Here is a 22,500-nt window from a genome sequence, read left to right as displayed (position 1 = left end):
CGGAGAGTGCTATAACATCAGCTTGAGGAGCTTCAAAACTGAAGGTGGCATCCAGAAAAACAGCACTGAGGAGAAAACAAACTTTCAAACAGGTGAGTGACCCCCGTAGAAAAGAGAAACTTCTACTGGGAAGAAACGCATTGCATGTAATCCGATTACTGTAATCTGATTGCATTTTCCAGTAACATTTTTCAGACGGGTAACAAATTCTGGTAATGCATTACACTGTATGTGAAGAAATAATGTCAAAGACAACTTGTCTATTCTGGGGTCAGAGAATATATATTCTCCCCCCAGAATATATTCTCCCCCCAGGAACAAATGTTTGTTCCCCCCTAGGAACCAATGTGTCTCCTCCTCTCTGTTATAAATTCATCATCACTTAATTTCCACACTGTGTGTCTCTGGGCCTGCTTTCTGTCCCTAGAGTATTGCTTCGAGTTAACTGTCAACTCCTTTTATGAACTTTAAAAACTTCGGTCAAGTATCCCACAATTCTCTCGATCAAGTCCCCTCTTAAAGGGGAAGTCATTCTGTTCCCGTTGTTACTAGATACATCCCTTGTGGTTCCTTAAAGGATCCCAGTGATTCAGCATCAACAACATGACTAGGTAACCAGAGAGAGGGAGGTTAGACTAGCCCAAGAGAGGGTAGAGAGTGAGGCATGCTGGAATACTGGAGGTCTCAGTATGAATGTCGATCAGTCCTTTAAGCCCCCTCCTTGTCTATCCCCAGTTCCTGCTCAGGTGAGCTCTCTCCAGTGCTCTGCAGTGTCTGGGGGTTACAGTCTGTTGCTGAACTGGGGTATCCCTGCTGGACTCTGGACGGCGATAGAAGTGGACGTGTTCAACGGAGACAAAAAGAAAATAGCGAAGTGCGGGCTGGTCCAGTGTGAGACGAGAATCGACGGGCTGAGCCCGGCTCAGTATTACACCGTCTCGGTGACGACCGTGTCTGGAGAGAAGAGGAGCTTCAGAGCCGTTTCGATTCGGTGCCAAACTGACACGACGGGTAAGGCTCTGCTAATCAACCCCTTTCACTTCTCTTATAGTACAAGACTACTGCCTGGCTCCTCACTAAACTAATAGAAGTGTCCACCCCCTTTCCCTGATAGACTGATTGAAAGATTGACTGATAGATATATAGATGAAAAGATAGCTAGACAGATAGATTGACAGTATATTGGTGTTCGCAGTGGGATATTTCCGTTTTGATATTTGCGAAGTGATACAGACTGACTGAAAGATTAGCTAATAGACATATAGGTAGATTGATTGATAGATATATAGACAGATAAATACAGACAAACAGATAGGCAGATTGACAGATAGACAGATCACTATATAGATATATAGATAGACAGAGATAGATGATCACTATTGTATTTGTTTGCAGGTGTCATCGTCGGCGCTGTGTTTGGGGTTCTAATACTCATCTGCCTCGTGGTCTTTCTCGTTCTGTTCATCCTGAGACGATATCCTGACCTCCTGGGGTACGTCTGACCGCCTGTCCGTCCGTCTGTCTTTATAAAGGGGTGTTTGGCCACAATCAGTGAGCCCAGCGTGCTGTGAAACAGCCACCCCATCTGAGCACTTGGACACAGCATGGTTTGATTTAGAAAATACCAGAGTAATCTAAAGCAGTTTCCATAGAGAGAAGAAAATTAAACGAATGTTTGACGAATGTTTTTATTAACAATTATTAACCCGGCTTGCTAGAGAGCTTTCCCCTTTCTACCTCTAGAGGGGGCTAATTTCTTAAGCGAGAATGTGGTTTTCGAAATGACCACTAGAGGGAGTGCAAGATATTTACTGTCCCCTCGGCTTCTTTATGAAGCAATCATTCCAAATCATTCAAATACAGCTTTTTATTTTAATTGCTCAGTCTGTGTTGCTTTGAGTTCAGGAGCTGCTCTACAGTTCTAGCTGCCTGCCATAGACTCATGTTGGCTGATCTTTATATCAGCGATAGCGCCATCTAGTGCACAGCTAGTGTATTGCTGGCAATCCAACGTGTCAGATCACTAGGTGGCGCTGGCTCTGCTATAGAGACACTGGCTGTGTTACACTGCGGCAGGCAGCTGAACTGAGGTGTTGAAATGATTTGTATTGTGATACAAGACTACAGCATAGCTCTGAGTTAAAGAACTACAATTCCCAGAATCCCTCACCACGGCTGCAGGTGCAGAGGCATGCTGGGAGCTGTTATCCTAGCCAGGGCTGTACCGATTCACAATAAAATACAATGGCAGGCAGCCAGCACTGAGCAACAGCTTCTGAACTCATAATAAACCACGGGGTCTGCTTCTGGAAAAACTCCTTAAAGCTGGATTTCTGAATCTGTGCAATCACGTCCCATCATTTCAATGTTGTTGTTCACCTCTCGGCCTGACTCAGTTCTAGTTCTAGTTCCAAAGATGACGTCGCTCTGGAATTTACATGTAAGAAGATCAAGTAAGTCAATAACATTCTATTATTTTCTTGGTTATTCCAGTATCTGCCCTGCATTTCCATTCGCTACACAGCTCTCCCATGCACAGTTTGGAAAGATGTTCTAGCAAAACATTTGCTTTGTAGCTGGCACTGCACTGGGTTAGAGAAATATCTCTTTGCACGAGCCATGCTTTCAGACAGCACTAGGGAGACTACATCTACTACTGAGTGACCACGCTACAGCGACATCTACTGGCCAGGCTGCTCAAGCAGACACCAGCAGGGCTGTCCTTTGTCCTCTAGGGGGCGGTAGCTCACATCTGCTGTGGAGCTCCAGGGTGTAATGAGGTGATTGGCTTGGTGAGAGGAGGACTCCCGCTGACCTTCAGTTCTGAACTGTGTGGGGAATCGCTGCACTGAGGGAATTAGACAGGCTAAACTGTGGAGAAAATTGGGGGTAAAATAATTAGGCACAATCTAGCTCTGAGAGAGTGAGATTTGATTGAGATCTGATAGACAGATGGAGAGATTAACTGATAGATAGATAGACCGAAAAATGGACAGATTGAGATATGTCAGCTGAAGACAGACAGACAGACAGATAGATAGATAGATAGATAGATAGATAGATAGATAATATACTGGTGGTAGTAGTGGGATATTTTAGTTTGATTCAGATCTGATAATGGTAAGATAGATAGATAGTGTGCTATTATCATAATTCCTGTATTATTAATCTTATTGTCATTGAATGTTGTGTTTCAGACCGATCGAAGTCAGTAAGTTTGCAGACTATTTCCACAGACAGCAGGCGGACTCTGATATTGGATTTGCAGAGGAATATCAGGTACGATCTCTCCATCAATAAGAACCTGAGAAGCTGAGGGGCTCACCTGCACAGTGTAAATTACTTCATATTTCAATAGGAGTGCAACGATAATGTCACGATGCATAGATTGCAATGCTATATGCATCACAATACATGTGGGTCCAATACATGTCTATGGGTGTCAGCTAGAACTGGAGACCAGTAATTGAGTAATACAATAATGATAGCAGGCACTTGGAACTCAGGAGCAGCACCCAAACTCAGTCGAGCAATTGTTTTTTTTGTTTTTTTTTTAATCTCCTTTTATAAATGTATGTTAAAAAGCTTTGAAATGCTGCTGATGCATTATCGTATATTTTTTTTATCATTACAGAGTTTGGGAGCGATTGGCACTGAGCAGACAAGCAAAGCTGCCCTCCTACCGGAGAATCGAGGGAAGAACAGATTTACCAACGTCCTGCCATGTAAGTATTACCCGCTAAGTAAAGGCATGAAAACGTTTCTCTGCTAACTTGACTTTCTCTCTCAGTCTCTTCTGGTTTGGAGTTTCTGATCCAGTGCAGTTCTGGGTGACGAAGGCATTAAAACGTTTCTCTGCTAACTTGACTTTCTCTCTCAGTCTCTTCTGGTTTGGAGTTTCTGATCCAGTGCAGTTCTGGGATGACGAAGGCATTAAAACGTTTCTCTGCTAACTTGACTTTTTCTCTCAGTCTCTTCTGGTTTGGAGTTTCTGATCCAGTGCAGTTCTGGGTGACGAAGTCGTTGGATCGTTTCTCATACTGTGGCCCCTTTCTTTTCAGATGACTGGTGTCGTGTTAAGTTGAGTGCTATTGATGGAGATCCATTCTCAGACTATATCAATGCGAACTTCGTGCCGGTAAGTGCATCTCCTTCAGTTGGTATTTATATAATGGAAACAAACTTTGGAGTACAATGATCCTTCATTAATTGATTACTAGTAAAGTAACGTGTATATAGTAAGTAACGTCTATATACAGTTCCTAAACTGCACACATCAGGAGATAGAAATTTTGGCTGAAATAACGAGGTGTCTGATTTGAAAAAAAACATTTAGGCATTTATATATTTATACATTTATAGCGCTCAGTCCATTTTAAATGTATAACTCGCTGTGCTGAAATAGCATGATGTTCTCTGTACACATTACATTGTGTAAAATAAGAAGCTGTACAGTAGGCCTGTACAGTATACAGCACAGCAGTAAAACCAAATGAATACCTGGAGCCCTTTCTTTTTACCGGTAACACAAAATAGATCACGCTGCTGCATTGCACACATTACAAAAATAATAAATGATTATTTGAAATTGAAACCAAATGATTTGAGCACATTTTCCTTTTCTTTACCATAGTAAGGATTGTGGAACTCTAATATAATATAATATCCATGTTATTACTGATACCTGACAACAGTGAGTACATTCAATTCCATCACATTTATTATACTTACATTCAAGGCTCAGCATTCAGAGATTCTCAGTAATACAGAAACACACGGTTATTGAGATTATTCCTCTAGACGCAATGCAATGGTCATCGAGTTTCAAACAGTTACAGCTGTGACAATTGTATCTGTCAATTGCTTTTGTTTTTCCCGGTAGTGTGTCTTTAATAGATTGATTATGTTTTGGCTGTTCGGATGTATAGATAGAGAGAGTGCAAGTCTGTTAGTCGAGTCGGAGAGACACTTCTTTCTAGACCGTATGGAGACCTCTTTTACCACAGGAGAGATGGATGTCATTGTGCATCTCCCGAATAGCCCAACAATCTCTTTACTTCTCAGAGCGTTTATTAGCTACTTATCTCCCTTATGTGTAGAAAGCGAATTGGTTACAAAACAGTTGCTGTGTTCCATCACTATCACCCCGTTCTCATATTATGCAAGTCACCTCTGTACTTCCACCTTTGTTCTGTCCATTAAGCCACGTATACAGTGGCTTGTTATTTGAGTCTTCTTCATAACGCTTATTGTAAAACATTGCAACGAATCCCTCAACAGGGCTATCACACTGCGAAGGAGTTCATCGCCGCTCAGGGCCCCTTGCCCAACACTGTGGAAGACTTCTGGCGAATGGCGTGGGAGAACCAGGTGGAGGCCATCGTCATGCTGACCAATTGCGTCGAGAATTCACAAGTAAGTCCTGGAGTGATATCATCAAACTGCAGCCTGATTGGCCATTCCATCCATCACCCCTAACTCCAAAGCACCCAATCAGAAATCTCATCCCTAACTCAAACACCCAATCAGAAATCTCATCCCTAACTCAAACACCCAATCAGAAATCTCATCCCTAACTCAAACACCCAATCAGAAATCTCATCCCTAACTCAAACACCCAATCAGAAATCTCTAACTCAAACACCCAATCAGAAATCTCACTCCAAAACACCCAATCAGAAATCTCATCACTAAAATTTTGAGTGCCAAATTTCGCTACCCTCGATTTACTCCCCTAATTTATAGTGTACTTATAATATGTATTGGTAATAACTTATAGTGTGAAGGAAGTAATGCAGTGAGCAGCATTTCATTTGGGATAGATTTTAAATCTTTGAATTCCCTAAACCTAACCCTAACCCTAACCCTAACCCTAACCCTAACCCTAACCCTAACCCTAACCCTAACCCTAACCCTAACCCTAACCACAACCCCAACCCCAATCCCAACCCTAACCAGCCTTAACCCCAACCCTAACCCTAACCACAAACCTAACCCTAACACTAACCACAACCCTAACCCTAACCCTAACCACTAAAACCCTAAACCCTAACCCTAACCCTAACCCTAACCACAAACCTAACCCCAACCCTAACCCTAACCACAAACCTAACCCTAACACTAACCACAAACCCAACCCTAGCCCTAACCACAAACCAAACCCTAGCACTAACCACAAACCAAACCCTAACCCTAACCCTAACCTAACCCTAACCCTAACCCTAACCCTAACCCTAACCCTAACCCTAACCCTAACCCTAACCCTAACCCAAACCCAAACCATAACCCTAACCATAACCCCAACCGCAAACCCAACCCTAACCAGCCTTAACCCCAACCCTAACCCTAACCACAAACCTAACCCTAACACTAACCACAAACCAAACCCTAGCACTAACCCTAATCCTAACCCTAACCCTAACTCCAACCCAAACCCAAACCATAACCCTAACCACAACCCCAACCGCAATCCCAACCCTAACCAGCCTTAACCCCAACCCTAACCACAAACCTAACCCTAACACTAACCACAAACCCAACCCTAGCCCTAACCCTAACCACAAACCTAACCCTAACACTAACCACAAACCTAACCCTAACTCCAACTCCAATCCTAACCCTAACCCTAAATCTAAATTCTAACCCTAATCCTAGCCTTAATACCAACACTAACCCTAAACCTCAAACTCAACCCCAACCCTGGCCCCAACCCTAATCCTGACCATATGTCCATTCCTAATCTTAACCCCAATCCAAACCTTAATCCCAAACCTATCCTTAACTGTAAACTGGATCACTGGATTATAGCATACTATCAGATTACTTCAAGTCAAAGTATAGACTTCTCCATCCTTTTTTAAATGTCCTTTTTTTTGCACTTTATTTAGTCAACTCATAATCTGGGTTTTATTAGAAGCCTCTTTTATTTCAACTGTATTTCAATCAACCCTCTGTAAAATTCAAACATAATTCCCTTGAAATACATTTATTTTCCTTCCTTTCTCCTTTTTTTTAAGTTTTTTTTTCCTCATATCAATTAATGTAGAAAAAGTGACTCAAAGATATGATAATTCTTTTGAAAAAATAGAGTTAATAGGAGTATCACATGTATTGGGAGGGAGAATAGAGTTTCTCTTGCCCCCCTAACTCAATCAACTCAACTTTTTTTAAACAGCCTAATCTGCAATGTCCGTAAAAGTCTGATTTATAACTTTTACCTCCTTATTCTTCCCTCCTCTCCTCACCTCTCCCATTTCCTGCCCCTCACTTCCCTCGCTTCCTTCTTTCCTTTTCTCTATCTCCTCTCCATTCACCCATCTCTCTCCCCTCCCCCTTCGTTCTACCCCCTCCTCTCCTCCCTTCCCTTGTCCTCCTCTCTCCTCCCTTCCCTCGTCTTCCTCCCTCCCTTGTCCTCCTCTTTCTCCTCTCTCCTCCCTCCATTGTCCTCTCCTCTCTCCTGTCCTCTCTCCTCTTACCCCTCTGTCTCCTCTCCTCTCCCCAGGTGAAGTGTGAGCAGTACTGGCCTCTAGACTACACTCCCTGCACCTACGGATGTATTTCAGTCACCACATCTTCTGAACAGAAGCTGCCTGACTGGACTCTCCGGGATTTTACTGTCAAACACGTGAGCGTCTGAATTCAGTAAAAGAACAGAGATGCCACCAAGAGAGCAAACTTCTCCTCTCCTTGTTTAAAATTGCATTCACTGGAAAAGTGTTATTATCAAACCATAACTATTTTTATGAAGTTTTTCGTAATGAGTTTTGTAAATGGTAGTAATACTAGTGTTTATTATCTAAGCGATAAACCACGACAGGGTTTTAAAAAAAATCCTCGAATCTATCCTTGTGTTTCCTTTTGTTTTTTCCCCCCAGACGAAATCCACCGAATCCCGGACGGTCAGACAGTTCCACTTCACCGCCTGGCCGGATCACCGTACTCCAGGCAACACGGCCACCCTCATCCAATTTCGGGCTCTAGTCCGAAAATTCCTGGACGATCGGAAAGGGAGCGGTCCGGCCCTCGTACACTGCAGGTACCGGATTGTGATCCCAGCACCGTCACAAAGCGACACCTGTGACAGAGTGGCACTGATATTCAGCCAGGAAACCTCATGAGATAGACAGCAATATTTCTTAACCCTTTTCTGTCCATTTATTCAGCGCTTGTCAGGTGCGTCGGGTCCAATTTATTTTCAAACGCGCTGTTTATTTTCACACGCGCTGTTTAAAATACATTTTTTGGGGGCTAAAACAGGTTTAAAAGGCATTGAATCGCAAAAGGCTACCTTTCAGAAGCTCCACGTTTCCTCTCTCTCTTGCAGTGCTGGAGTGGGGCGCACTGGAACCCTGATTGCTCTCGACTCCCTCCTGCTGCAGATAGAGAGGGAGAAGGTTGTGGGGATCCAGAGCTTCGTTCAGAAGATGAGGCTCCACCGGCCTCTCATGGTCCAAACAGAGGTGGGTCCAGCGCAGAGACCCAAGAGAGAGGATCTCAAGCAAATATGAAGCACAAAGCATAGGGAAGCATTGTAAAACACAGAGGTCTGGTAAAGCATAGGGAAGCATTGTGAAGCACAGAGAGGTCTGGTAAAGCATAGGGAAGCATTGTGAAGCACAAAGAGGTCTGGTAAAGCATAGGGAAGCATCGTAAAGCACAGAGGTTTAATAAAGCATAGGGAAGCATTGTAAAGCACAGAGGTTTAGTAAAGCATATTAAAACACAGGGTAGACTAACCCTTATAAAAGTGTCCCACAGTAAGGCTCTCATTCCCATCTCTTTCCCCTCCTAGTCCCAGTACATCTTCCTGAACCAGTGCATGCTCGACACCATCCAGGGTAAGATGAACAATTCTGACCCCGATGGAAATATCGACAAGAGCATGGTCCTTGTCAACACTACAGCTCTCGGGGAATTCAACGCAACCAATGAGAACGCTGCTTAACTTCGCCCCGCCTCTTTCTGCTCTCAGACGTTCAATCACAAAACAGACTCCCAAATTATTATTATTATTATTATTATTATTATTATTATTATTATTATTATTATAAACATTGAACTGATTAAAAACAAGAACTATTTATAGATGTTAAATTGAGATTCAGCTGTGAAGATTTATAGGCCCTTATTATTGGATGTTCATTCGTCCAGGTTGCTTTTTATATTGGCTGTGGGTGTCTTTCAATAAAGCTTCGCTCTTATTTTAAGTTTGGCAGGGATGCAGCTAACCCCATGTGGAATGTGGCTGGGTCTACATTGAATATTTGATGGTCAATCAAGGCCAAACGACATGGTATACAAGGGACCCAAATGCTTTGTTTAAGCCTTTCTTGTGTTTTTTGTTTTACCTTTATTTTGGATTCGTTTACCTTGTTTATTTATTCCAGTTTGTTTTTTGCAAATAAACAGGTGCCTCTCTGCTTTAACTGCTGCTCCCTGTCTCTGAGTCTCCCTCCTGCCAGTAACCAGCCATGCCCCTCAACCACCATGTTATATACGGTCCATTACACTGCCCCCTACAGGTGAGACTGTGCCTTTAAAAGCAGGGAGGGTGTAGTGTAAATAGAGCTAGTTAGACAGGAGCTGAGAGACAACAGGGTTTAAACTGTTTTACACTGCCCCCTACAGGTCAAACTGCGCCTTTACAAGCAGGGATGGTGTTGGATGAATATAGTTAGTTAGACAGGAGCTGAGAGACTCAGAGAATTTAAACTGCTTTATACTGCCCCCTACAGGTGAGACTGTGTCTTTACAAGCAGGAAGGGTGTAGTGTAAATAAAGCTAGTTAGACAGGAGCTGAGACCCAGAACAGGGTTTAAACTGCTTTACACTGCCCCCTACAGGCGAGACTGTGTCTTTACAAGCAGGGAGTGTAAATAGAGCCCAGTGAGACAGGAGCTGAGAGATTCAGAGCAGGGTTAAACTGTTTTACACTGCCCCCTACAGGCGAGACTGTGTCTTTACAAGCAGGGAGTGTAAATAGAGCCCAGTGAGACAGGAGCTGAGAGATTCAGAGCAGGGTTAAACTGTTTTACACTGCCCCCTACAGGCGAGACTGTGTCTTTACAAGCAGGGAGTGTAAATAGAGCCCAGTGAGACAGGAGCTGAGAGATTCAGAGCAGGGTTAAACTGTTTTACACAGCCCCCTACAGGCGAGACTGGGTCTTTACAAGCAGGGAGTGTAAATAGAGCCCAGTGAGACAGGAGCTGAGAGATTCAGAGCAGGGTTAAACTGTTTTACACTGCCCCCTACAGGCGAGACTGTGTCTTTACAAGCAGGGAGTGTAAATAGAGCCCAGTGAGACAGGAGCTGAGAGATTCAGAGCAGGGTTAAACTGTTTTACACTGGGGGGGGGGGTTTAGTGCTAACAGAACACATTTTTTTTTTTTTTTTAAATCAACACACAGACACAAGTACATTCGATAAACTTTATTTTCTTAATTCTACTGTTTGCATCCAGCTGATTGTTTTCTTTTAATTCATTCCAATTTCGTTTGCATTTTTTTTTTTTTAGTTAACGTGTGCATACATAATGATGAAGTAGACAGTGCGTTTAAAAAGTATATGGGTATCTCATATAAAGCAGTTCTGCCTCTCGTTCCTGATTTCGTCCCCTCGTGTTTCCTCTATATGATGCGTGGCAGAGTCCTGCGTCAGGTCGGGGACCCGCAGGGCCCGCGGGTGACCCAGACAAACGGGTCGGGTTCGGGGCGGAACGTGAATTTTTCAGAAGTCAAAAAAAAAAATTTCAGGTCTGAATTTTAATCGCCAAAAAAGTTTTCTGTCCTTTCAGCGTGCTCCTCTGTAACCCTTTCCAAAATAACGTACTGGAAGATAAACGGACCAGAATTTCCTGCTCTAAAGCAAGAGGCGATCAAGGAGTCGGCCGACCCTTTTATCACGCCTGCTTGGTGATATTAAAAATGTTTGTGAACGAGGTGAAACAAAAGATAGCGCAGGGTTTATATCATGTAGTTCGAGAGGTAAATCAGATGTGTGGGATTCTTTTAGGAATCAAAGCAAATGAAAATAAACTGCTTGTGAAACCTGGCTTTGTGTTTTTGTAAACGACAGCCGCAAAACTGCCGCGTCACCTCTGTGAAAGGACAGGTGTGGCTCCCTTTCAACTGGTGGCGCGAAAGGAATAGACAGATATTTTATAGTAAAGTAAGTAGAGATAGTTAATATGTTACAATGTTAAAATACATCCAGACCACTAGAGGGAGCTGCCACGCTGTATAGCCTATTGTATAAACTCAGTCCGTGGAGAATGGTTGAGATATCTGTGTGTGAATGTTAGAGCGTGAGAGTCAGTCGACGCAGGCATTAGGTAAAGGACAAACACTTGTGGGTTTGGGTCGGGTCGTGGCTAAGAAGACGGTGCTGTAGCGAGTTGCGGGTTTGGGTCGGGTCCTGTAGTAACAGGTCCGGGTTGGAAGCAGGTCAGAAAAATTGGGCCTCAGGACTCGAAAAAGCCGGTCTCAAAGTTTGGGTGGTGTGGATGGGGTTGAATCCTCATCCCGGTAAAGCTCGTGGGAATGTGGCTTGAGCCTTAATAAGATCATCCTTTAATAGGTAATTAAGGCTCCAGCCACAAATATAAAAGACCCGCTCCTGGCTCATTATTGGAGGGGTGCTCGAGAGTGGAGAACGAGGGAGGCGTTCAGAGTTCAAAGTGAATTTAAAGTAAGCAATTGCTATGCCCGCTGGCTTGAAAACCAGCACGGTACTTGTTTGGTTTCATTTGCCAACGTCCAGTTTTGTTTTGTGTTTGTTTTTATTTTGTTTATCATTTAATAAAAGAACTGAAGGCTGTGGCCTTTCAGTTTTACCCCATCAGTACCTGTTTGTGTTGAGTCTGTGTTTCCCGTCTGATGTCTTTTGCAGCAACACGAGGGGACATGTACCTTACTCTTAAGTTCTTTAAGACTTTTGAATTGGTGTTATTTTCAGTCACAAATTGGGCAAACCACAATTTAAATATGGTGGTTGCAAAACGTGTTCAAGAAATTGAAGGACAATGTGAAGGTTTTGAAACGGTGCCAAATCATTTTCAGAACATCGGAAACATATTAAGAACTTGAGGAAACTCTGAAATTCTATCGCAGGAATCTTCCCAAACAAATTCACAACAACCCTGGCTATCCCATTGGCTGCTCACTAACCAATTCGCTGCTTGTGCCAATATCTGAAGGCTGGGGGGGGGGGATGCAAAAAATATTAACCAAAATAGTGATGCACCAAATGAGTCTAAATGTTACATTTTAACCTACTTATAGAATATCAAGAACCCTAACTTGGTTGTTATCCTTTCAGAAAAAAACAAAACAGTGCACTTAAGATAAAACCATCCTTAAACTCAACTGACATATTTGTGATTACATTCTGAGTCACCACGTCATTATTATCAAACCGCGAAACTATAGTAACCCTTACGAAGAACCACACAAGAATTTACTTTTCTCTCTTTTTTTAATAAGATTTTTTTTATGGTCTGGCATCAATTTCAGCATGGACTCTGTATATATTTCATAATGCATGCATTGATACAATGGAGGAAGCAGATTTGCATATAACTTAGCATTGGGTGATTTTTGAAGTCCCTGCTCAATTTCTTTAAGGGTTTCGATCGAATCGGTGACTTGATTCATCAGATAGTCCCGTGCAGTAGCTGTGTACCCCGCTCATTTAGAATTGCTCCGTAACCCTGGGAACAGAAAACTGAAGAGTTACATTCATAGGAAGCACAAAATTTGCAGACTTAAAAACGGACTATTGTGTTTAATGCACTCGTCGTTTTGAAAGTTGGTACTGGAGTTAAAAATCACAGCTGTCTTATCTAATTATATTGTTAAGGATCATGCTGTATATCATTTTCGGTTCCTAGGAAATTTTTATCCAGTTTAAAGCACGTGGCCACAGTAGAGCGCTAAGTAAAGACACACCAGTGTGTAATTCATAATATCTGGCATGTACCAGCTGTATTTGGAGACTTGTTAGAGAGCTCTAGCCAGGTCACAGGTGTGCTTTAAAATGAGACTTAGTTAATATAACTGATATTTGTTACCTGTACCAAGTTGCTATTTTAAGTTTTCCTTTCTTTCTTATAATCTAGTCATTTACATAGAAGACTGTTTATGGTTGCTTTTTAATCTCATAACATACATTTGCCCATGACAGCAATAAAAGAAAAGCAGGTTTATTTTATTTTTTTGTAAATATGAACATATTTTGTTCCATAAACTGGCTGATAATTATGATTATCATGGTTATTTGGGACCAATTATAAATAATGGCAAACATCTTTATAACAATATTATAGTGCGCAACCGGTAGAGATATCGGTCGTTGGTAATGAAAGGCAGAATTAATGTTGAATTCACAAGCCAATTCAACACCACACAACTCCACCAAAGCAACGTCTGCCTATATCTTCAACAGCGAATCAATGTCTTTTATAAGTTAAGCAACTTTTAAAAAAACACCCAATGTCATTTTTACATGGTTACTGGAATAAAACAAGAAAATACAAACTGTTCTAGTCTGCATTTTGTTTTCCTGGGGATAAGTCCTTAAAGAGAACATAGTCTAGCCTTCAATTTGGTGATAATTATGTTAGTTTCACTTAAAAAAAAAAAAAAAAAACATAAGTGTTACTATAGGCCAAACACCTCGTATGATCACTCCTCTCTGAAACAAAACTTGACCCTGCTGTCATACCTCCAACGCTGCAGGGGGCGTCAGAGAGTAACACAGTGTCTGGTGAATTCAATCTAAACAGTGGTAAAGCTACAGGTACATTATTTGCCGGTGGCATTTTGATGGAGTTTCCCTTTGAGCCTGGTTTAACCATTTGCGGTCCTGTGTCAGACCAGGTCCGACATTACAGTTTTCCCTTTCCGTTCTGAAGTTGGACCCTGTCCAATATCATCAAATATACATCAAGCACAGGTCTCTAGTTGTTTTTTCTCCTGAAAAGGCAGAGAAAACCTTTCAATGGCCGAGTGAGACCGACAGGAGCCAAGAGAAGCTGAAAAAAAGTCACTGAACCTCCTTGCGCTGCGTGTTTGGGGTGAGACGTTGTTGTAAGCGACTCTGCAGCTGATGCATTGTTCACACACCCTAGTCTCGTATCTTGTGAAGCAGTTTGTGATGGTGGTCCACTATGAAAGGTGCTATATAAAAAATAATTAACTTGTGGCTATGTCTTCTAGCTGCATTTCAGTTTTAAGGTAAATCATACGTTTGAGGCTCTCCATAGACGTCTCAAACAGACAGAGCATGCAATTCATATTCATGTGTACGCTATTAGCGACATATTGGATTACAGATTGTTTAAAAAAAGCTGTTAGTAAATTTGCACATATAGTTATAAACAACTCACCTAAAACACCAATATGAGTTATTGATTAGGGGCTTTTATATTCTATCTGTTTGGTATCATAAAATTAGTCAGGCACTGTAATCATAATTTTATAGATTTTATACAGATTTCAGATTGAGAAAGACTTAAGTCATTGAATTCACACTGAAGACACAGAGAAAGACTTCTAGTCATGAGTCATTGAATTCACACTGAAGACACTGAGAGAGACTTCTAGTCGTGAGTCATTGAATTCACACTGAAGACACTGAGAGAGACTTCTAGTCGTGAGTCGCTGAATTCACACTGAAGACACTGAGAAAGACTTCTAGTCGTGAGTCGCTGAATTCACACTGAAGACACTGAGAAAGACTTCTAGTCGTGAGTCGCTGAATTCACACTGAAGACACTGAGAGAGACTTCTAGTCATGAGTCGCTGAATTCACACTGAAGACACTGAGAGAGACTTCTAGTCGTGAGTCGCTGAATTCACACTGAAGACACTGAGAGAGACTTCTAGTCGTGAGTTGCTGAATTCACACTGAAGACACTGAGAGAGAATTATAGTGGAAACATTTGAATTGAACATTTCCTTTAGTATTTTTAAATGTATCACTATTGAATGTTTAATAGTTATGGAAGATTGCAAATACCATTATAACCCTAAATTTAGTACGTTAGCCAAGCTGCCCGGTTTTTAAAACCTCAACGTTGAAACAGTTAGTTAAAAATCAACTCAATCACTTCTTATTTGCGCATCAACTCTGCTTCTAGTTTTGAAGTCAGTGAATAGGAAATTCACTTTATTTTCCATTTAAATCTCAGCTGTCTGTGTGGGTCAGAACCACCTCAGCGGAGGCTGGAAGAATGAGTCCAAACTACTAAATACCGTCAAAATCAACAGGACTCAACAACCAACCAGACCACGGTTTAACGCCATCAGAATGCCACTTCTGCCCATGTTCTCTCTGCAAGAGCAGAGCGTGTGGGATAGAAACCGAACTGCATGGGAATAACATTCAACATTGTCCCGTTGAACAACAGGGAAAATTATAACATTCAGTCACATCAACGAATCAGTTCACAAACGAATTCCGTACAAAATGTGCGTGATCATGAATAAATTAACACAAAAATCAAATAAATAAATAAATAAATAAATAAATAAATAAATGTACATTATATAAGCATAAAAAAAAATGCAAGTTAAATCTAATTAAATATAGTGCAACGCATGAACTGGTTCTTAATGGTCAAAGTGGTTTAATGGGACCTAGCCTAGCGGTTAGAGCTGAGGGGGAACTGGGAGGGAGGGAGGGCAGTGTGCTCTAGTGGTTAGAGGAGGGGGGAGGGAGGAGGCTCTAGTGGTTAGAGCTGAGCAGGGACTGGGGGAGAGGGAGGCTGGCTCTAGTGGTTAGAGCTGAGGAGGGACTGAGGAGGGACTGGGAGGGAGGGAGGCTGGCTCTAGTGGAGAGCTGAGGAGGGACTGGGAGGGGAAGGAGTGTGGCTCTAGTGGAGCTGAGGAGGGACTGGGAGGGAGGGAGGCTGGCTCTAGTGGAGCTGAGGAGGGACTGGGAGGGAGGGAGGCTGGCTCTAGTGGAGCTGAGGAGGGACTGGGAGGGAGGGAGGCTGGCTCTAGTGGAGCTGAGGAGGGACTGGGAGGGAGGGAGGCTGGCTGTAGATCAATTAAAGTCGGCCTGCCGACCGACTGGGAGGTCGATAGTCAGTCCTTGGAGGGAGGGACACCTGGGCAGCCCTGTGGGCAACTTGTGTTACCCTGGGGGGCACGCGAGGGGTGCTGCCTTTACCAGGGGAGACCCTCGGGGACCCCTGCGCACCCCTGACTGTGTGACTCCCCCCTGCGCACCACACGGCCATGCCTTTACCAGGGGAGACCCTCGGGGACCCCTGCGCTCCCCTGACTGTGTGACTCCCCCCCTGCTCACCACACGGCCGTGCCTTTACCAGGGGAGCCTCTCGGGGACCCCTGCGCTCCCCAGACTGTGTGACTCCCCCCTGCTCACCACGCGGCCGTGCCTTTAGCAGTGCTGTTCAGAGATCAATTAAAGTCGGATTCAATTAACAATCCTGGCTCCTCATCCCCACTCCAGTTCTACAGCTCTATTCAACGAAACCAAACTTGGAGGACTTCTTGCATTTGCCACGGCTAAAAAGCTCCTGGGGCAACATTCAGTAAAACCCTTGACTGAATACAGCTATGTACAGCTCCTCCACTGGAATATTGCATTGGGCAGCGCCGTAGTTGAGGGGAATAACACAAACACAGGGGCTGAATCGTCAGTCTTCTTCCTCAGGCTATGCTGAGTACATTCCAGTTCGAACCCGCTCCCTCTTACCCCTAGCAAAGCATAACAAGAAGCAAACGGTTTCAATGGTATCGTGCGACAAATACAGTGAAATAGACAAACTCCACACCCCCATTCCCGCGAGAGGGAGGCTCTGTTTTCCATCCTGGTTGAATAGAAAGAGAAGAAGAGGATTCTGGGACGTCTTCGTTTCCGTTTTAGTTTCTTCAGCGCGGCAGTTCTGAGTTGTCCATTAGAGTAGATTTCGTATTTATACACACATCTTTGCGATAATACTAACCGGAGTTTTGGCTCAGGGAAGCACGAATGTGCCTCTGTGTGTGTGTGTGTGTGTGTGTGTGTGTGTGTGTTGTTCTGTAGTTGAGTTCATGTGTTGTTTTTTTCTGCAGCCGTTCATTTGTTTACAAGAAAGCAGTTTGCCGTCCAAGCGGCGTCTTCGATCGGTTTAAAAACTGCGTGCCATCCACCCTTCAAGGTCGGTTTCCCTTCGTGCGAGTTTCTGCTCGTCAAACTGTCGTCTCTCGAAATCGTTTTTGCCGTCCGTCCAAATGGGGTCTTGCTTAATCTCCTTCAAGCCAAATTAAAGTAGTCAGACCCATCGTCTCACTCTGTCCGGTTCCGAAGCAAGCAGGCACTGTCAAACCATCTGTCCTCCAAACAGCTGGACAAAAAGACTTCTGCTGGTCTGTCTGTCCATCTGCTTAGCTCTAAGAAACCTTTTTTGTTTTAGCTACACAGAATTCCGACAAATGCTTTGAGCATGGCTCAGCTATCTACCTATCTATATGTCTTCAAGTTACATGATGGTCGTTTTACAGTCTGTCCGTCCGTCTGTCTGTCTGTGTCTGTCTGTCTCCAGTTGACGCACTCCCAGGTGCACATCTGTATGGGTGGAGCCTTCATCCTATTGGTCGAGGGGCGTTTCCCTTTCGATTCCTATTGGCTCGAACCTCTGAGGGTGAATCCATTGTCCCATTGTCCTGTCGGTCAGTCTGTCTGTCGTTTGGTTGGTTAGATGGTTGCTTGCCTGGTTGCTAGGTCGCTCGCTTGGTCGCCGCGGGTTACGGCTGGGATTGCGTCCCATTGGAAGGCAGGAGGCGGGCTTTGTCCTTGCCTGACCCCCTGCGGTGAAGCTCTGCCACCTCGCCCTCCGAGCGCCGGGAGTTCTGACGTGTCGGAGTGCTGGGAGCACGAGAGAGCTGACCATTCTTCTCATCTGAGAGAGGAGAGAGAGAGAGGATGAGAGGAGAGAGGAGTTCTGACGTGTCGGAGTGCTGGGAGCACGAGAGAGCTGACCATTCTTCTCATCTGAGAGAGGAGAGAGAGAGGATGAGAGGAGAGAGGGGGAGAGAGGAGAGGAGAGGAGAGAGGAGAGAGGAGAGAGAGGGGAGTTCTGACGTGTCGGAGTGCTGGGAGCACGAGAGAGCTGACCATTCTTCTCATCTGAGAGAGGAGAGAGAGGGGATGAGAGGGGAGAGGGGAGAGGAGAGAGGGGAGAGAGGAGAGAGCAGAGAGAGAGAGAGGGGAGAGACGAGAGAGGGAGTGCTGGGAGAGAGAGAGGGAGAGAGGGAGTGAGAGGAGAGGAGAGAGAGGAGAGGGAGAGGGAAGAGAGAGAGGAGAGAGGAGAGGAGAGGAGAGAGGGAGAGAGGGGAGAGGGGAGGAGAGGAGAGAGGAGAGAGAGGGAGAGAGGGGAGAGGAGAGAGCGGAGAGGAGAGAGAGAGGAGAGAGAGGGGAGAGAGAGGAGAGAGAGAGAGAGAGAGGAGAGAGAGAGAGAGAGAGGAGAGAGAGAGAGAGAGAGAGAGAGAGAGAGAGGAGGAGAGAGAGAGAGAGGAGGAGAGGAGAGAGAGGAGAGAAGAGAGAGAGGAGAGGAGAGGAGAGAGAGAGAGAGGAGAGAGAGGAGAGAGAGAGAAAGAGAGAGGAGAGGAGAGAGGAGGAGAGGAGAGAGAAGAGAGAGAGGAGAGAGAGGAGAGAGAGAGAGAGAGAGAGAGAGGAGAGGAGAGAGGAGAGAGAGAGAGAGAGAGGAGAGAGGAGAGAGGAGAGAGGAGAGAGGAGGAGAGAGAGGAGAGAGGAGAGTGGTGAGAGGAGAGAGAGGAGGAGAGAGAGGAGAGAAGAGAGAGGAGAGGAGAGAGGAGAGAGGGGAGATGAGAGGAGAGAGGAGAGTGGTGAGAAGAGAGAGGAGAGGAGAGAGGACAGAGGAGAGAGAGTGCTCTACAGTAAAGCTCACCTACCTGCTAGAGACTGCACAGAGGGCTGGTCGTGGGAGCTAAGAAGCTGGGCTTGTATTGTCTCCACCACCCTCTTAAACCTGCGACTGGGGCCTGGAGAGAGAGAGGGAGAGAGAGAATGGGAAGAACAAGACGAAGACCCTAGCGATCCCACGCCTGTGCATCGAGTTGCAGGGACACAGCTAGTGGATGCTTCAGCAACATTGATCTGCTGATTGACAGGAACGTACTGAGAAGTTATGAGCGTGAGAGAACGGACCACGAGGGGGGAAACTATTCTTTTTAGGCAATCAAACCTTTTTTTAGTTTATCTTTCTTAGATCGACGCAGAGAAGAGGAAGAAGAAGAAGAAGAAGAAGAAGAAGAAGAAGAAGAAGAAGAAGAAGAAGAAGAAGAAGATTTGATGGTCCAGCAGTTAAAGAAAAGGGCTTGAGCTCAGGAGTTGCAAATCCCAGCTCTGCCACTGACTCGCTGTGTGTGACCCCGAGCGAGTCACTTCACCTCCTTGTGCTCCGTCCTTCGGACGAGACATCAAACAAACAAGGTCCTATTGGAAGAGACTCTGCAGCAGCAGCAGCAGCTGATGCTCACCTGATATGAGGGTGAAGGTCACGGAGTAGATCCCGTTCTCTTTCCTGCTCTCGGACGCGCCCCCCTCAGAATACGTGATGTCCACCTGGAACTTCACCGGCTTCTGGAACACAGAGGGCCCTCCGGAAGACTTGTACTCCGCCCGGAAGCTGGTCTGAGAGATCACGCTGTGGCTGAGACTGGGAATCTGGGAAAGGAGGCAGGAACTTCACATCAGCTCAGTCCAACAACATGGTGCTGTGTGCTGGGCAGAGCCTGTGGCAGTGGGGTCTATAGAAAGTTCAGGCAGATTTGGTTAACTCACTGAGAGGAAGGCATGGACAATATCAGCCTTGATGGAGCTCAGCGGTTTGTCTCGGATCACCACGAAGATCTGCTCCTCCTTTTCCAAGCTGATAAAATTCCCAAACCAGGACTTTTTCGCCAACCTATCAGGACAAAAAATGAGATGCCATCTATAGTTTCCAATCTCCTGTGCTTTACAATGCTTCCCTGTGCTTTACCAGACCTCTCTGTGCTTTACAATGCTTCCCTATGCTTTATCAGACCTCTTTGTGTTTTACAATGCTTCCCTATGCTTTACCAGACCTCTCTGTGCTTTACAATGCTTCCCTATGCTTTACCAGACCTCTCTGTGCTTTACAATGCTTCCCTATGCTTCACTAGACCTCTCTGTGCTTTACAATGCTTCCATATACTTTACCAGACCTCCCTGTGCTTTACCAGACCTCTCTGTGCTTTACAATGCTTCCCTGTGCTTTACCAGCCCTCTCTCTGCTTTACAATGCTTCCCTGTGCTTTACCAGACCTCTCTGTGCTTTACAATGCTTCCCTATACTTTACCAGACCTCTCTGTGCTTTACAATGCTCCCCTATGCTTTATGCTTTATTAGACTGTGCTGTTACTATGGGACACTGTTATAAGGGTTATCACCATGGTTACTTACTCTGGAGAAGACTCCGGGGTCAAGCTGGACATGTCTTCCGATGTCGGGACTGGGAGAAAAAAACACAAAACAAGTCAAGCCGATCAGGAAAGAATTGATCACTGTATAGCAATCTACTTCATTGAATTCAAACAGAAGACACTGAGAAAGACTTCTAGTCGTGAGTCACTGAACTCACACTGAAGACACTGAGAGAGACTTCTAGTCGTGAGTCATTGAATTCACACTGAAGACACTGAGAAAGACTTCTAGTCGTGAGTCACTGAATTCACACTGAAGACACTGAGAGAGACTTCTAGTCATGAGTCACTGAATTCACACTGAAGACACTGTGAGAGACTTCTAATCGCGAGTCACTGAACTCACACTGAAGACACTGAGAGAGACTTCCAGTCGTGAGTCACTGAATTCACACTGAAGACACAGAGAGCGAGCTCCAGTCGTGAGTGTGTGAATGCGGTTCCTTTCCCTGTTTGTGAAGTCCGCGCCCCTCACCTTGCATCTTCCTCCTGTGGAAGCGAGGCGACCCCAGCAGGTTGTTCTTGAAGGAGTTCAGCCGGGTCCTCCAGTGAGCCGAGCTGCTGCCCCCCACGCCAGGGCTGGAGGGGGGCGTGACCGAGCCCGCACTGCAGCTGCTGCCACTGCCACTGCTGCCTTCCCCCCGCGGGGGGGGGGGCCCGTGGACCGGGGTACCCAGGGGGGTGGGCAGGGGGCTGCCCCGGGGAGAGGGGTGAGGGGTGACCTGCAGGAGAGGAGCAGGAGCAGGGGGTACACATTTGGAAGGCGGTTTGGAAGGGAAGAAGAAGAAGCGGGTGGCGGGCTCTCTTCGCCTTCCCTTCCCTCTTCCCCCCGCCGCCCCCTCCCCCTCCATGGAAGGGGAAGAAGAAGGGCCTCTCGGTCCTTGATGGAAGGGGAGGGGGAGGTAGGGGGAGGGTGAGGTAGGGTTTCCATCCTCACGGAGAGGGAGCGACTTGATGGGGTGGAGGTGGTTTTTTTCCGACACCTTGGCAGGTAGGGTTTGCGTTTTGGGGTCGGGCACTCGCTGGGGCGGCTGGGGTCCTCGGGGGGCGGGCGCGGGCGGCGGGCGGGGCTCCCTGGCTGCGGCCGCCACGTCGGATGGGCTGAATGTGAATACGGGGCTCTGAAGAGAGAGAGGGGGGGAACCCCCCCGGGGGTGGGATGAGATGGTACGGCTGAGAGAATGTGCCACAGAGGCTGGCGCAGGGGGTGGAATGGTATGGCTCTGCGTCTCATACAAGATCAACAATGAAACAGATCAAAAAACAAATAACCTGGTTCGTCTTGCAATGACTCAAACAGTGGATGGAAGTTGAGGGGCTGCTCTTCAGTTCGAGCTGCGCTGCCGTAGTTATTGTACTGCGAATCGGTGGCTATAGGACTACAGCTCCCAGCATGCCTCTGCACCCGCGGCGTGCCTCTATAGAAGAGCCGGCGCCACCTAGTGGTGACACGTGGGATTGCCGACAATACACCAGCTGTGCACTAGATGGCGCTATCAAATATATGATATATGTAGCAAACGAAAAGATGGCAAGCCTCACAGGTGTTGGTTCCTGAGTTGAATTCTACAGCCCAAAAGGATTTCATCGGCAAAGGATCATTTTCGACCTATAACTGAACTGCTTACATGATCTGCTGCTATGGATCAAGTTCTGTTTTGCTGGCAATACCCTAGCTGTACACTAGATGGCGCTGGCACTAGATGGCTGGAACTGAAGAGCAGCTCTTGAACTTGCAGTCAAAGCATCTAAACACAAACATATCTGAGTATTGCAACGCACTCAGAATAACTGCAAACGCCATCACATTGTAAAGAGGACAGTAAGGAGCTTCAAATGACACGTTCTGAGATTTCCTGTGGTACTAACAACAGTGCCTCTCATTCTCTCTCTCTGCCTGTCTGTGTGCCTGTCTGTCATCTCTCTGTCTGTCTGTCTCTCTCTCCACCTGTGTGTGTCTGTCTGTCTATCCGTTTGTTTCTGTCTACCTCTATCTGTCTGTCTATCTCTCGGTATATCTCTCTGTC

The 22,500-nt window shown here is 45.4% G+C and overlaps 2 protein-coding genes across 2 annotated transcripts in view; one reads left to right on the top strand and one right to left on the bottom strand.

The window, feature by feature from the left end:
- LOC121305919 (receptor-type tyrosine-protein phosphatase H-like) overlaps nt 1-10,385 on the top strand; it is a 364,307-nt gene extending 353,922 nt beyond the window's left edge. Inside the window, exons 9-20 of the mRNA XM_041237579.1 lie at nt 1-92; nt 736-1,011; nt 1,396-1,492; nt 2,397-2,453; nt 3,198-3,279; nt 3,635-3,725; nt 4,062-4,138; nt 5,281-5,415; nt 7,502-7,624; nt 7,875-8,035; nt 8,324-8,459; nt 8,792-10,385. Coding sequence (XP_041093513.1) covers nt 1-92; nt 736-1,011; nt 1,396-1,492; nt 2,397-2,453; nt 3,198-3,279; nt 3,635-3,725; nt 4,062-4,138; nt 5,281-5,415; nt 7,502-7,624; nt 7,875-8,035; nt 8,324-8,459; nt 8,792-8,944 — 1,480 coding nt within the window. The 3' untranslated portion in view covers nt 8,945-10,385. The remainder of the gene's footprint in view (nt 93-735; nt 1,012-1,395; nt 1,493-2,396; nt 2,454-3,197; nt 3,280-3,634; nt 3,726-4,061; nt 4,139-5,280; nt 5,416-7,501; nt 7,625-7,874; nt 8,036-8,323; nt 8,460-8,791) is intronic.
- A 5,948-nt stretch (nt 10,386-16,333) lies between these two features.
- The window catches only part of brsk1b (BR serine/threonine kinase 1b), a 24,631-nt gene continuing 18,464 nt past the window's right edge, over nt 16,334-22,500 (bottom strand). Inside the window, exons 14-19 of the mRNA XM_041237739.1 lie at nt 20,949-21,195; nt 20,454-20,502; nt 19,811-19,934; nt 19,507-19,693; nt 18,919-19,008; nt 16,334-17,948 (exon numbers count right to left, since the gene is read on the bottom strand). Coding sequence (XP_041093673.1) covers nt 17,752-17,948; nt 18,919-19,008; nt 19,507-19,693; nt 19,811-19,934; nt 20,454-20,502; nt 20,949-21,195 — 894 coding nt within the window. The 3' untranslated portion in view covers nt 16,334-17,751. The remainder of the gene's footprint in view (nt 17,949-18,918; nt 19,009-19,506; nt 19,694-19,810; nt 19,935-20,453; nt 20,503-20,948; nt 21,196-22,500) is intronic.

The sequence above is a fragment of the Polyodon spathula genome, chromosome 45 (assembly GCF_017654505.1).
Source record: "Polyodon spathula isolate WHYD16114869_AA chromosome 45, ASM1765450v1, whole genome shotgun sequence".
Classification (NCBI taxonomy): domain Eukaryota; kingdom Metazoa; phylum Chordata; class Actinopteri; order Acipenseriformes; family Polyodontidae; genus Polyodon; species Polyodon spathula.
Note: the sequence above shows the minus strand (reverse complement) of the source record. Positions and strands in the feature narration are given on the sequence as shown.